Source organism: Ammodytes marinus (assembly GCF_949987685.1).
Source record: "Ammodytes marinus genome assembly, chromosome: 14".
Taxonomy (NCBI): domain Eukaryota; kingdom Metazoa; phylum Chordata; class Actinopteri; order Uranoscopiformes; family Ammodytidae; genus Ammodytes; species Ammodytes marinus.
In genome coordinates, this window is record NC_137218.1 from 8,464,497 (window position 1) to 8,480,856 (window position 16,360).

Below are 16,360 nucleotides of genomic sequence, written 5' to 3' on the forward strand. Positions count from 1 at the left end.
TGTTGACTCGCAGGTGGACAGTAGGCAGCTCTGCCAACGGAGCGAGAGTGCGCCCGCTTGTTGCTCCGCCTGTCAAAACGCCCACGCATCGTTTGTCCACTGGCCTTTCATTAAAAAATATATTATATATTATGTTTATTATATTGATAAACACTGCTTTCATTACGACTCTCAGCGCGCATTTCAGTAAACCATGATGTAGTCTACAAAAAGGTACTGAACTGTGATTGGCCGTTACTGGCCCGGGCGGGCCAGTGACTGGCCAATCAACTTGCCCTGCATATGATTTTACTGGTTATGTCGAACCCTGGTTTCTATTTTGACTCCTTTCCCATATTCAGAATCTGTGTCAGGTCAGTTAGAGCAACCTGACAAAAAATATGACTCGTTTATACAAGGATTCATTTCACAGTGCTGTTTGTTTGCTACCTAGTTAAAACGGGTAACATAACACGCTGTGGGAATAATAAGCCATGATGTTAAATGATCGTCCTAATGTGTTATGTAAATTTGTAATAAGAGACACTGCACCATCACCCTGTTTTGGGCTCAAATTGCAGGATATTATCTCTACTCTTTGATTGTGCCTCGCATTTTCTGTCGTGCATTACTGTGATTTCTAGCTTCCTAAAAAGGCTGCTGTTAGAAATCCCTGGAGTCCAAATGACTGTGACAGAGTTTGGAGAACGAAATGAAACAAAGGTCAAAAGATTTGTTAGTTCAATGTCTGTTTGGAACAATTTCTCAACTCTGTTACTAAAAAATCATTCAAGTTTAAAGTTCATGAGTCATGTAGGGCGATGTCAGTAAATGACATGACATGCAGCACATGTCTGAGATACCAAAGGATAACTAGAGACACAGCTTTAGAGTGAACAGTTATGTGTCAAGACCTAGATCTGAATTTGAAGCTCTTCTATATTTCAAAGGGCAACATTGATTTAAAGCCTGGTCAGAGGGCGCTTGGTGACCCATTGGGGCTGTAGACTACAAGTACGCAAACTAATCAAAACGGGGGTTGTGGAGTTAGAAAGAAGTGAGCTTACCACTTGCATTGTGGGTAATGTAGGCACCAGGTTTTAAAAGGAAGGCAAATGTGTCTTTATGGCACTTTCTTTTCCATTTTGAGTCTGACAATGTTGCAGGAGTACAAAGCTAAGTTATTTTTTTGAAGGGCCAGAGCAATGTAGCTAAACTTTCTGACTAAAGTTGCAAATGTGATGAGAGTTAAAATAATTTCATGTGAAGCATGTTGTCCAACTTGAGTGAACATCACTAATATACAATAGCAACAATTTGGACAATTTTATTGTTGCTTCTATTTATACTCAAATAATGGCGGCAATGGAAGCTGAGATTCAAAGAGAACTCTGTTGATGTGCGGAATCAATTAAATCTGCTACTTTGTGTCCATGGGAAACATTTCTATGTAGATGACTGCACTTTCTGTAGCTTAACAACCTTATTTCCCCTGTGCTTCTGTATATTGCTTCTCCTCTTCTGTGTGTGCACAGCTATGCTCTCTCCAGTTGGTCACAGTTGTTACCTGAAGGATTGTCAATGCAAGTTCGAAATCACACAGTGACAGTACAAATGCCTGCACTTGTCCACTTATCACTAGGCCTCTAAACAGCTCAATAAGGAAGGCAATGAGGGTCTTTGCTCAATTTCATTTCCCGTTTTGTGTTGAGTTAAAACTATTCCGGTTGGGCTTCTTCCCTCCGGGGATCAAAGTCTTTGTCAGGTCCTGTCTTAAAGCAGCCCGACCTTTGGTATTAATGCTTCTCTCCTTGTCTCAGGAATGTGAAGAATTGTTGTAACCAAACACAAGCCGTTTGAGGGACTCTGACACGCTCCAGATATAGTGGAGTTGTGTGCGTGTGTTCTGCATAATATGGACATTAAACTCTGCGTTTTACACGGCGCATACACATGTTATATTTATGTCTGTATGGCACCAGACGGTACAATGGAAGCTTTCATATTTATTAACTGTGTCCTTAGATACATCAGTGCAGGATTATTTTCTTTCCTACTTCGTCTCACTTCTAATTTGGTTGATGACTGGGCAGTTAAAGGGTCATGACTTCTGCACTTGACTCTGTTTTCACAAAAAAAATATTCTCATTATCCTAGAAATTGATCAGTTCCACAAAGGCAAATGAAAATCAGTCTGCAAAACTTTGGACAATTGAATGATGGATAATGAACTGAAGTTCTCCGACTTCAGCCCCAAAAAAGATTTATGAAGACAAGATAAAATAATCTAATTAACCCTCAGATGCAGGCCTTTTTCAATCTATCGATGAATGATTTCTGCTCCAGTTGGTTGGATTTTTGTTATGTGGTTATAGCTTTCCCTTTTAATTCTGAACTGTTTAGAAGGTTTCTGTTTTGAAATGACTAGATTTCTCTTTAGTACGACATGTAGTCTTTCACTTGATAAATGTGGTTGAATGAAAACATACACAGGCCTGTATTGAAACCCTGGTTTGGTTTTAGTGCTGCTGTCCGCAATAGGATTTGAATTCCCCGTCTTCCTCTTGGCCTGGTCCCTCAACATGATCATCCTTAAGGAGCTTACTCAGATTTGATCTTCAGTGAAGTTGCCGTGAGCCGCTTTCACTCCCTCGTAGTCAGAGTGAAGTGACACTGTAGCAGGAGATGCGTGAGGTCTCTTACTATAGGAAAGGAGACCAATCGTCATGAGGAAGTGAGCCAAGCTGGTCTGTTGGTATGTTTTTCGTGATGATTCATGACTAGGTAGCACAGTTTTATTTCTGAAATGATACGCAACTTCACTTTTAGGAAACCCTTTCAGCTTTAATAGATTCCGCTCTGTATCTGAGTAAAAGATGTTTAGTCAACCAGAGACCCAAGACTTTTAAAAGCGGTTTCCAGGTACAACCTCCTCTGCTGCATTCCATTGTGATATGCTTGGATTTTATTACTGTACTATGAGCAGGATGCACACTTAAACTTTCTCTGACTGTGTGGAGATCTCACGTTTTTACCACACAGATGATGAAGAATGGTTAGCATTAAAAATGTAGTAAAACATGAGACGTATGTAGATTTCTATGTTTTTTGTGGCAATGAATTAAACATTTTAAAAAACAACAACGATTGGGTCATATCTTTGTATTACACAACCAATGTTCAGTCAGTGCAGCGCTGCTATATAACATACTAAGATTGGAAGTTAATCTGTAGTGTTACTGTTAATGAGCCTTTAAAACGTTCATAGAGCAAACGTTACCTCCTGATCCGTCCTGTAGATTACCGTATGTGCAGCGCGGTCTGGTTCCGACTGTAAGTGCAATTGTTAAATATCACTATATATTAAAAATCGTTGGCTTTCTGATCATTGCTGAGACAAAGCTTTTGAAAATGTCAACTTGGGCTCAGGAAAATAATAACTTGTTTCTGCTGTGTTGCTGCACCATGCTCATATTTTTCCTGGACATTTTCTACTTTGGTTTTTCTGCAGGTCGACATGCTATTTTGCTGCTTTTACCATAATTTCACTGCTTGTTCCCCCACTTTTAAGTCAACTTTCTCTTGTTCTCATTATGTTGTTGTGAATGCACCTGGTTGCAATAGTGACAGGGCAGAATAATGCAGGTATTAATTTGCTTCTGGTTGCTGCAGTTTAAGTCTAGTTTATCTGGGAATGAAGCCAAAGCTATATAGCGACGGAGCGAGGTGATTTAATTAGAGGCTGCCTCCTACCTGCTACAGGTAGATAAGACAAGTCATGAAAATACAATGAAAAGTAATTCAACTAAGAGAGGCTGTTCATGTGGGCAGAACTGTTACAAAAAACAAGCTCCTCTGTGTCGCTCTCTTTTTGTTGTCTGTTCAGCCAATTTCTATCACAATTTCTGCACAATCACAAATTCCAACTATTTTTAAATGGGAATATGTTGTTTTCTTTCTCTTCTCTCCATTCATTGTCATTGATAGATGTTTGTAGTTGATCTGTGTTCACTTATGCAGAGCAGGTTGTAATATGGACCATCTTAATGTGTTTCCACAGAGTCTACCGGCCCCGCCAAGGTGGTGAGAGCTGGGAACCCACCCAAAACCAGACGTGGAGGAAAGGTAATGGCTTGTCCTTCTGTCCTTCTGTACGCCTTATGATTAATATTCATTTTAGGAGAATATTTATTTGGTATAACATGATTATATTTTGATTTACTTACTGGTACATTGTTTTACATTATTTGGCCATATTTGTGTGGTTTTCAGACACACTTTTAAGTTGCTAATCTTTGCAGCCTCTATCTTATGTAACTATAGACAATAGTTTCAGTGTCGATTCAAAAAGGACATATTCATCAGTTCATAGCTGCTCTGAAGCTGAGTGAAGACATCTGTTATCAGTGCTGGTATCTACCCCATCATACTTTACGCCGTGTAGCATGAAGTAGGAGTCTAGCACTTCACACTTCCTGGAATGATGCAAATGTGAGTTCCTGGTGAGCCAATAGGCCCTGCAGGTAGAGTAGACAAGCTCTGCCTAAAGTGTTTCATTCACAAATTCCCTCCTTTTAATGACAAACTAGCATTCCAGGGTCGTGAACCACACCTTGACCACAAACATATATGACACCTTTTTCGTTAAGTGCGGTGTTGCAGAAACAAAGATAGAATTTGACAACAAAAACAGGCAATATGTTAAAAATGTTAGTGCAGTTGTTGACTTTAGTTAAGATGGTATATTAGATTTCTGCTAAGACGAGGGCTGACATGTAACAATGTCTATCTATTATTTTTTTTTATGCTATTTAATTGATCTATTTTATTGATACTTATTTTACCGTATTATCTTTGCTGTGCTGTCCTCCACCGACCTGTTTGCCTATTTATTGTGTTTTTGACATGTAACATTTGGATGTTGTTACTTGTGTGTGTGATTGTGGATCGGGTAAACTGAAAATGAATTGCCCTTCTTGGGATCAATAAAGTTTCTTATCTAATCTCATTTGTTAATAATAAACAATGTTTTGTTTTGGTGTTTAGTACATACTGCAAACTATCTTTTTTCCGTTGTGTTTGTATACAGTAAAGTTGTAAAATCCACATTAAAGGTGTGGTCTTGGCTTGAGTAATATGTGTAAATGGATAACCTGCTTTATTTACCATCACAGTCCCAGACACCTTTGACACTTGTTTCTGTTCACGTGATTCTCAGGTTGGAGACTTTGGCGACACCAACAGCTGGCCTACTCCTGGGGAGATCGCAACTAAAGACATGCAGGTAGGTGGCGGTGGGCTTTGTGTGGAAAGTGTTGAGTTTCTGGGTGATGTGGAGGAACCCACTGATGAGATGTGGGTGTTGTCTGTCTGTGTTGTCCAAAAAAACAATGTTAGGGACTTGGTCCAATGAAGCCTATTGTACTATGTATTGTCTTACATGTACAATAGGCTGTAGTGAAACAGTATAATAAACATCTTTTCCACATGTACTCCAACTTCAGATTTTTAACACAGAATCTATACTGCGGTTGTGCACACCTGTTTGACTGTACGGTATAATATAGCTGCAGAAATATGGTGCAGTGATGTCATTCCAACCAGATATTTAGTTTTAAAGTCAATGGTTTCCTCCAAAATAGCTGCATTAAGTGGGCACAGAATGCCATTTTCTTTTACATTTTTTTTATCTATATGCGAGATGTGACTACTTTGGCAGCTTAATGACACCTTTAGACCTGGCAGGGACTTGATGTTCTGCTTGTAATGAAGGTGGACAAGGTGTCCTGTGGAGTGAGCACCATTATAAAGGCCTTTCTCTCAGCATCAGGACTTTGTGTATAAATGGAGGTTGGAGTTTCTCTATCTTCTGTAATGGGACAAATTCCAGAGTGTAAGAGAATTTGTGACCTAGGTTTAGTTACAGGAGGGATTTCAATAAGATCCTTCAGACCTGGTTGGATAGCTTAAAAAGTGGGTGCGGCTTAGCAGCACAATACCCAGCTGTAGTGGGACACTGAAACCAGAGCCGTTGTGGTATGTCAGGAGAAACAAATCTTTCATAATGAGGGTAAGTAGATGGAGGCATAAAGGACTTTCTTTGTAAACCTGCTGTGACGGTCAGACACGGGGAAAGAGAAACGCTTTAAAAGTGTCATTTAACACAGAGAGTCATGGGAAAGTGTGTATAAAATGAATATTGTAGTAGTTTCAAGTCAATTAAAATGTCTTTTATTTTAGGGACAAGGCATATTAATTAAAATATAAATACATACATGTAAATACCGAAGATTGCTAAAGTGCAGAGAAGTGTTGAAGTGCTAGCATTATTGCACATCAATTGTGATATGAAGTTGATTATGTTGCGTAATGTCTGTGAAGTCACAAGATATAACATTCACATACCAATCAGGACTAGCAGCTAAGCTTTGCTTGTTTCACTTTCTTTCTACAATGGTTATTTAAGTGGTTATGACTTTAATTACACAGCAGTTAAACAGCAAGTCCAAACAGAGCAGTCAGCTTCTGCTGGCCCGCCTTCATGTCCTCAGGACTACATGTTTCTTTTTTTTTATAAAGGATAGAGTTAGTCCAGGCTAACCATCATGGCAGGCTGTTAGGAGACCCAAAAAAAAAGAAAAAAACATGGTTGAACTCAGGGATCAGTAAAATTGATCCAGTCTTTTTATGGAAATTGTTAAAAAAGAAAGAAAAAATATTGTACATCATTCGGATTGTTGGTTCCTCATGGGGGAAAAAATAGAAATGAAAAGAAGAGGTCTCACCCTTAAACACCTGCTCAGAACATGACCCACTCTCCTATATACTTATTACCTAACCCCCACACCGCTGTTGGCCCGAGAGGGGATGCATTCAATTTGTGTTACAGTAGCAGCAGCAGCAGCAGCCCCTCAGAGACCCTTCCAGTTATTCCTGGTCTCCGGGTGCTAGTGTGTCAGCGGGATAGCGACCCCGGTAACCCAACCCTATTTTAGGCAGCCCCGAGTCTGACCGAACTGGAGGGAGAGTGCATGGCCCCGAGCAGGAAAATGTGGGTCACATAATGAGAGCCAGGAATAACCGGTGGGTCCGGTGGAAGGAATCGTAGGTGGGGGAGGGGGTGGAGCTTCAGAGACACTGGCCAAACCCTGGGAAGGGCTGTCCTTTTAGGGATCCCCTTCAATAAACCAGCCCCCCCCCCCCCTCCCCTCCCACCACCACCACCAGGGCAGTGTGCTGCTGCTATTCTTAGGGGACTGGAGTTCTCCCGCCCGTCACTTAACTGTTAATGCTGCAAATCAGTCCCAAAGTGTCACAGATGATACGGAAGTCTGATGAAGGTGATATTTCTGAATGCCGGGTTGTGCTTTAGAGTTTGCGTCTGTGGTTTAAGTTAAGTCTGCGAGTTTATGCAATAAGATTGGGAGAATATGTTCGCCAAGGCAGATATTATGTAACGTGAATGACATTTCACTAAATACAATATTTGTGGCATCATGTCTTATAAACCCAGCAGTAGCTTCAGCTGAACTTTAACATGCATTCATTCAAGCACAAAACAATGATCCCTAGCTAACTTCATCCCCTCTGTCTTTCCAGTTAAACCTTTGCTTTCTCAACCATTCAGTACGGTTTAAGTAGGCTAAGCTGTTTGTCCCACCCTTTAAGTACTCCACAACAGGTATTGAAAGAATTGCCCTTCTTCCCCTACAATCCTACGGAAAACATCACATAACTCTTCTTGGCTGTGGAGCAGTCCACTGTGTGTGGGCACAGGCTATCATATGTGTTGACGCCTTTTCCATACAAAGCTATTTAATCGTTATGTCTTATCAGTTATCGGCCCGTGTTGTTGTCTGTGTCGTGTCCACAGTGGAGAGATTCTAAGTGAAGTGCTGAGTTATTGTGTTGATGGTTCATATAGTAACTGCTGAGATGTATAGGTTTATTTTTATTTCTGGTTGTGGCAGTGAATCCTTTGCAGCAGCAGCTTCGTCTGGGCCTTCCTGTGGTGGCAGGCAGAAGGATGAATCAGCATCCCTGTGATCTCCCCATTTACTGTCTACATTTCCTCAGCCGCTACACAGCATGTCTTTATTGATTCAGTTAAACACGCCACACACCTGAGCTCTGAACACAGTCGGCTGCCCCCAAACGCTTCATCTCACAATAATCTGCTCGTATTCCCATCTGTGCACAATGACACACACACACACACACACACACACACACACACACACACACACACACACACACACACACACACACACACACACACACACACACACACACACACACACACACACACACACACACACACACACACACACACACACACACACACACACACACACACACACACACAGTTTTAACCTACAGACATGCTGTAGACGTGATGAGATCTTCATGTCTCTTCTCTGAATAAACATCAATGAAGAGAACTTTTCACAACTCTGATCTCAGCATCGAATCATTTGCGTTGTAGCCATTGAGTTGATATGGGCTGTACTTTATAAACCCCATAGGGAGCTCAGCAGAGAGTTCATACAGCAGATGCTTCATATTATCCACAGCATGGCATTGTCAGTGTGTTTGATGACAACAGGAAGAAGCATAATGCCCTCACGTTGTTGGAGCGGTGCAACATTACGCAGAAGCTTTTAAAAAAGGAAATAATTACGTTTTTCTCTCACTCCCACTTAGCAGAAAATAACCAGATTATTATAGCCGGGGGCTTTGACGGACTCACTGATGACTTCATCTAGTGCAGAGACGTTTTAATTCATTTAAGAGCCTCAAAACTCTCCACTCATGTCCATATTTTTATTGATTCATCCCTACACATTTTTTCTTCCCCAAATAAACTAAGTGTGTGTTCCCCTGCCATGTGTGTTCATTTTCCATATACAGTGTGTGTGTGTGTGTACACCATGGTCCACCTCATTGTCCTCTCTAAACTGCTCTTCCCTCCCTCTGTTCAGATTGAGACAGTGACACGGACCGAGTCCTGCCCGCCAGCTGTCAGGCAGGTCAAAGACTCATGGAGATCCACTGTAAGTTCAACCAGCAGCCTATTAAAATATGCAGCTACTTACCTAGCTATCATACCTGAACAAGTCAAAATAAATGTAACATTAAACAAAGTAAAAAACATAAAATTATGTCAGTCAGTTAATACTTAAAGTCAAACTCAAATATGAATTATCTTCACCTTTTGTGTAAGGAAACGTCAAACTGCTGGGAGCTACTTAGCGTAGCTTGCTAGCCTTACCACTGCTTGGTTGTGCCCTGCACACCCAAAGCAAAACAATTCAATTCCCCATTGTGGTTATGTGTGGACTACATTAATTCAGTAGTCAGCATTGTTATATTGGCCCTTTTGGCTAATATTATATTGAATAATTAAGTTAGATGTGGGCTATGCTGCAATATTTTAAGCTGCAGAATTGTATTCGCTTGAATCAGTTGGATATGATTTACATAATCACACTCTCCTGTTTCCCTTGAGTTGTAAAGGTGCAATTTAACACGTTTGATAAACAAGGATATGCCGTGAATGCTGCAATTTAAAATTATAAAAGAGAATATTCTCATGTCAAAACAAACCCCCCCCCCACCCCCCCCCCCTCGGAAACGGTGTACTAAAGCAGTGACACTTCCTTCTCTCACACACCGGTGGTGTCTGTAATTACTGAGGCTATGTCCGCAACATGCCCGAATAAAGCCATAACAAACGCACATGACTCAATATTGCGTATTCCATGTCTGAAAAGGGCTCAACTTAACCCCATTGAGAATTACATAAATAAAGTTTAGAAAAGTAATTGTAGGAAGTTCTTAAATATACCCTGGGTGGGCCCTCCTCCACATATTTTAGGTGGAGCATATTAAAGAGAATTAAATTAAAAGCCCTTGACATTTCATAACACTGACTGATTTACTGGCCTTAACCCTGCAAGCAACCAAAAGTAATTATGGGTAGAAGGCTCTGCAGCCCATGACAAGAACAAATGCGTAGGGCTTAGTAAGATGTTTTTGATGTTTTACTTAGCTTTCTTAAATCATCGCTCCACCCGTCAAATCACAATCATTTCAATCATGATTTCTTAAGGTTTAATTGGTACATTTGTAAGGTTTGCATAAAAGAAAAATGTGTGTGCCTCCTTTTGCTCGTTGCTGTTTGGTGAGACTCTCTGTTAACAATGTTGTTAAGAACTAAAGTGCATGTTTGGAGTGGGGTCTTTTGAGTTCAGTGTGGTTAAGATTAGGTTGCGATAGGCTGTGAATGTTCAGGGTGTGTGTGGGTGCGTATACACAATGGTTTGGGGGCTCAATGTGTTGAACTTCTTAGTCGATTGAGTCAGGCGCTTTGCATGACTCCCTATGCAAACCCTCCAGGAGTGTCAAAGTTTGCAGATATGTGTGTTGCTGATAGCTAAGCTGCCGTAGCCCAGATGAGCAGCTGAACTCTGTTTGATTTGAATGAAGTCAGATATCGGCTCTGTGAGCAAAGATAACCAGTCATCCAAAGCAATTTATGTATGGTGCACTACCCTGTATCCGTTGCTGTGTGTTAGCTTAGGCTTGGCTCGATGACAGTGGTAGTACTAGTGTTGCAGTTGGACATTACAATTCGACCGTACAAAAGAGGAGATAATAAAGTCTTAACCACATGCAAAGTCCGCTTTGTCCCGGTCACTTGTTATTGTGAGGAGGTTGTATTTGCAATTTCAACCAGAAAATTCTTCTCTCAAACAGTTTGATTGATGTGAATTTAAAACCTCCCATTCTAAATGCAAAACATTAATATATTGATACCGGTTTACTCCACAAACAAAATTGCTGGGTATGGTATTCTGAAACATTTTGTCCCTCTAATCTGATCATTGGATTGTTTGATTTTATGTACGCTTTCATTAGAGATTACGAAAGGCTAAATTTGGTGTTATCAATGTCCATTGTAAGCTAGCAGAATTGAAATGAGTGCAGTAACTGCTGGATAACATTTGATTGTCCTTTGCTATACATTATATACTCTAATTATGATGTTGCCCAAGAAACTGTTGCCGGGCAGATTTGGAACCTGCAGACGTGCTGTAGACGTGATGAGATCTTCATGTCTCTTCTCTGAAAAAACATCAATGAAGAGAACTTTACACAACTCTGACCTCAGCATCAAAGCAACAATCTAATTAAACAAAAATAACCTCATTGCCTGGCTGAGCAGATTATGATTTTAAATGCACATTGGTGGACCTCTGACTTACTTGTCATTTGACCTCATGCTGTTAAAGCAGCTCCACAAACCAATCTTTAAGCAGATTTGGAATATCCAAATTCATGCAAGTAAGCAAAGAGTACAAGTAGGGCAGACCTGTCTTCTTTTCTAGAAATAGATAAACATGACACTTAACAATTTCAGAATGGAGGGGGAACTATGCCGGTTCATCATTTGCATTTATGAAATAAAATTGGATTCATCTGCTGCATTTTCTAGATACTAAAGAATTGAAAATCTTTTAAATGTATCGATTCACAGGGCAGCTTGCTATGAGGGATGGTTTAATCCAAAAAGGGGCAATGGATTAAGATAGGATCAAGTCCTCTGCAAACCAACTGTACCATAGTTTATTTGTAGCCGGACCGAGGTCTTCAAAGGTCTTTAGGGCGGCTGTTTTGGTCTACTAGCAAGTGAACCAAGGGGGTAAATGCTCAAGGGGTTGAGGCAACCAAACTTTACACAGCAGGTGTAAAAGCACCGTAAGTGACTTATTTTAAAGGAGCCTGTACAGGTCAAGTACTGTTGACTGACGGAGGCTAACGCTACATGTCAGGCTAGATGTTTGGAAAAGCTCAAAGTAAAGCCAGCGCGCTTCAAACTCTCTGGATACCTCGGCCCCTCTTACAACAGCTTCTTAAAGAGCTCTCTGGTGTGCTGAGGAATCCAAAGCTTAACATGACTAGCATAACTCTATATTGGCTGCTAGTCCCGTTGCTAAGCTAGGATTGCACTTTTACTGTTAGGGGGAGGGGTTAAGTGAACACTTAGCTTTTAGTCTGAGGGTGATATTGTGCATGTTTTAACTAAAACAATATATTTTCTGCAGGTTTTGAGCTCACGTTCCACTTCCAAATAAAAAAATTAACAATGGGTTGATGTATAACATTGTATGTGTTGTCCTGCAAAACGTGTGTTACCTAAAACAGTTTGCTGTGAAGTCTCCTATAACTCTTCTCTTGTTTGAATAGGTCTAATGTCTCCCTTGATGGTCCTGTAACTGCTTTTCTCCAACTATTTTCTAAAGGAACTAACTTGAATGTTCTTGTATACAGGCTACTATTAGTACCGTGACATGTTTCGACTGCTAACCCTAACCCTTCCTCGTTAGTGTCAGCTGTGAAACATGTCAAGGCACTAAAAGTTGATACCAAGTCGGTATACAAGAGCATTCTTGGTCTCCATTTTTCAAGTTAGACTAAATGAACCCTTTTGGGCTTTTCTAAATGTCCCTCTTGTTTGCGTCTACCTGTGTCCTCTCCAGGGCCCAAAGAAGATGATCACGGCTAAGAAGGAGTTGAAGGAGAAGAGAGAGAGCATCGAGGAGAGCAAGGAGAACCTGAAGGCCAAGTCTGACGACTCTGGAGAGGAGAAGAACGGTGATGACGACTCCCAGAAGAACGGACCCAAGAAAAAAGGTGAATATATGGACACAGCTTTGGGCATGTCTTCATTTTTATTTTGCCTCATAGTACCAACTTGAGTGGTTATTGGAATTGATCAAGTATTTATTTTAATCGGGTCACCTTCCAACTGACTTGTTGAGCCCTCAAACACTTTCACCTCAGTCAAGCTTTTAGGGGTTTTCCCCAGTTGCGGTTTTCACAGTCATCATTTTTTGCCTGGGGTTTTCATAATTCTCTTTATACGTCACAAAAAAAGTCCAAAGTTTAGAATTCCCTTTACTATACTATGACTGACTTTAACCGCTAGGCTACAAATAATAATCATCATGTGCTGTAGAAGTGATGAGATCTTCATGTCTCTTCTCTGACTAAACATCAATGAAGAGAAATTTTCACAACTCTGATCTCAGCATTGAAGCAAAACATAATAATAAAACAAAATAAAAAAAACAATCATTGCCGGCCTGACCATATTAAGCCAGATTTTAAATGTATATCTGTGGCCTTCTGACTGACATGTCATTTGACATTTGGCCACATGCTGTAAAAGCAGTTCCACAAACCAATCACCCACACTTAGATGTGTTTCTGTGTACACTGTTCTACTCCCTCCCTCACCTGCCCAGTCAGCAGATAGACACAGGGCCACGTCGCTTAAAGTGGCTGCTTCCTTTCTCCCACTGCATGTGGTATCTGTCCCACACTGGCCCCCACACATCCACACAACAGTCCTACTGCCACATGTTGTTCTAAAAAATAGATCACTGGTGCGCCCTGCTGTCCGACAGAGGTACTGCAGCAGACTTGGTGCCGCTTAACCAATAAATACTGAGGAAAGCTACTGACCATGCAGTTTCGGTGTATACACATTGTGCAGTGTTATGTTTATATATTTCTTAAATAACACTTTAAATTGAACAGATGAACAGAAATGCTGAACAAAAAAAGGCATTCTGCAACAGTTTTTTATTTATCTTTAACCAGGTTTTTTTTTATGCGGCTTCTGATAAATATGAGATTAAAGTTTTCAGTAGAAAATAAAGTGTACCTTTACTAGCAGTTCCCTGTAGCCTGCTAATATATTTCCAATTTAGAAATGAGTTCTTTAAGAAGCATTACAATGCCTGTTACTGACTTGTTACTTTACACACCTTTCAGTATGCCAAACTGAATTAGGAGCTAAATGACAATGAATGTGTTTGTCCTTTCTAACCGGTTCCTCTCTATGACCTTCCAACCAGGGAACAAGCAGAAGTGGGTTCCCCTGATGATCGAGGTGAAGTCTGAAGGTCCCAGAGAGCGCTCTGCCTCCAGGAACAACAGCAGACAGAATGAAAACCCTCGTCTGCCGCCCAATGCCAGGAACGACCTCAGAGGTCAGTCTGTCAAGCTGCTTCTCTTTGACTTGTGATAACATAGAATGTAACTAAATAGATCTGTTAACTGTACTTAAATACCCATTTGAGGTATTTCACTTACATTTTCCCATTTTAAACAACTATAGTAACCCTCCTCCACTACATCATCAGAGGGAAAGCTTTTTACTCCACTGTTAAAGTCTGTTTTGATACATCCAATAAAAATGTAACCTTTATTACATCGACTGGCGATGTATCATTCAGTTTTAACCTGCCGACATGCTGTAGACGTGATGAGATCTTCATGTCTCTTCTCTGAATAAACATCAATGAAGAGAACTTTTCACAACTCTGATCTCAGTATGGAAGCTGCAACTTCAATAAACCATGTAAAAACTTTATCGGATTAGCCAGAAAAATGCAGCGTCACAAAGCTGAAAACGGCTCTTATTTCAAGAAATAAGTTGTTCTTAAAGGTCAGCCACGCTACAATTTATGGAAACTATTTACTGATCTTATAGATTACTATGCATTGCTGTAGGATAAACTACCCAACAGCGTATAAAGAAGTTAACATGAGCTCAACCTTAAATATCTATACTAGCAAAATGGAACATGCACAATGATTCGGTTGGAAGATGAATCCAGTAAAAATCTGATATATAATAGGAAAACACCGACATGGAACATTTTTACTGCACCACGAAAAACTTTAAGAACATTTTGCTGATAATATTTAAATACTTTTTCCTTAAATGTTGGATATATGACTTTTACTTGTGAAATATGTTCAGTGTGGCATTGATAGTTTTAGTAGTAAAGTTTTTGAATACTTCTTCCACCACTTACACACACTACTGTATCTCTGTATTACTGGACATGAAGCTGAGACAGCGTGCATGACTCAGCAGCAGGATGTGTGTGCTGCTACCAATCTGCTACTTCTGCTTTGATAGCTCAGCTATTTCAATGTAAATGTTCACAGTATAAATAAATCGGCTTATGATCTTCAATGAGGAAATTGAATTAGTTGCTGTCTAAGAAGGCATTTGATCTTTTGGTATGCATAAGATTACAAGTTAAAAGTAACAACCTTCGGATAAATACATTTAAAAAAAATATATATATATTTCTAAAGGGCATTCTTCAGTTTTCACAACTTGTTTTGGTAATTTTTCTTCTAACTAGTCCGGTGTGGTATAGCTGTGTTTGTGCTAACGAGACTGTTGTTGGTTTCCCTTCAGACTGGCACAGTCAGAAGTACGAGCGTGAGTGGCGTGACGACCACGACGAGGTGTCCAGTGTGAAGAGCGAGGGAGCGCCGTTCCGCGGAGGCTTCAGGGGCAGAGGACGTGGGAGAGGGAGAGGCCGGGGCAGAGGCCGAGGCAGAGGTATGTGCTTTTATAGAAGAGAGAAGAATACAAAACACTAAAAATACAACTTCACCACCAGTTTTTCTGTTTTCCAAAACTGTTTAGTTATAGAAGCTTCTTTTCTTGGCCTTTCTTCTGTGGTCAACATCTTATTTTTTTATTTTTGCTTCCTGAAACAATCCTGGCAGACAAAGCCGTGGTGAGGATTTCGCCACTGTGCTACGTGGGCAACTTTCTTTTTTAGTGCCAGTACACAACAAATTTAAGTGTGTGTGTGTTTGACAAAAAACATACATGAACCTGCATACATTCAGCATACTGTGGGAACCGATGAACAAGAGCATAAACTTTTTACAATGTAAATACTGTATTAAACAAAAGATTAAGGCCGTTCTTTTAACACTATAAAAGCAGCTTGTAGATTGCAGACGTGCTGTAGACGTGATGAGATCTTCATGTCTCTTCTCTGACTAAACATCAATGAAGAGAACTTTTCACAACTCTGATCTCAGCATTGAAGCTACAACGCAAACAAACAAACAAACAAAATTCATGTAAACACTTTAGACATAAATGATATAAGCACTATAATAATAATATCTTGGATACTTTTTATTGTTTGACTACATCGCAGTCCTTTAGTAACAGACGTTCCACTTCCCAAAGCACGGCCCAGTGCGGTGGTCGAGTGGTTAAGCACAGTAAGAACTAACACAACATCCATTGTTTGGCTACTTAAACCCCTTGAAGGACCTAACGGGGCTTGGCTACTTACTTGCTAAAGATGTATGCTATTAGTTAAGCCTTGCCGTCCAATAAAGCCAGCAAAGTGCAAGCGCACACAGCCTTACACGTGCACAATCAGACCCGATCCATAGAGCGAGCTGCGAGGCACTGAGAGAAACACTCAAATGCATCGAACCATATAGTTTTCTCTAGCTGTTAACAGATGCTGCTGCTTTTAAA

General features: G+C 40.4%; 1 protein-coding gene across 4 annotated transcripts in view; it reads left to right on the top strand.

The window, feature by feature from the left end:
- larp1 (La ribonucleoprotein 1, translational regulator) overlaps nucleotides 1–16,360 on the top strand; it is a 51,697-nt gene that overhangs the window by 17,202 nt on the left and 18,135 nt on the right. For 3 of the 4 annotated variants that reach the window (XM_080041212.1, XM_080041213.1, XM_080041214.1), the window contains exons 2-7: nucleotides 4,040–4,104; nucleotides 5,198–5,263; nucleotides 8,961–9,032; nucleotides 12,522–12,675; nucleotides 13,905–14,039; nucleotides 15,266–15,412. In XM_080041212.1, the coding sequence (XP_079897338.1) occupies nucleotides 4,040–4,104; nucleotides 5,198–5,263; nucleotides 8,961–9,032; nucleotides 12,522–12,675; nucleotides 13,905–14,039; nucleotides 15,266–15,412 (639 nt within the window). The remainder of the gene's footprint in view (nucleotides 1–4,039; nucleotides 4,105–5,197; nucleotides 5,264–8,960; nucleotides 9,033–12,521; nucleotides 12,676–13,904; nucleotides 14,040–15,265; nucleotides 15,413–16,360) is intronic. The other variant, XM_080041215.1, reaches the window with a different exon arrangement.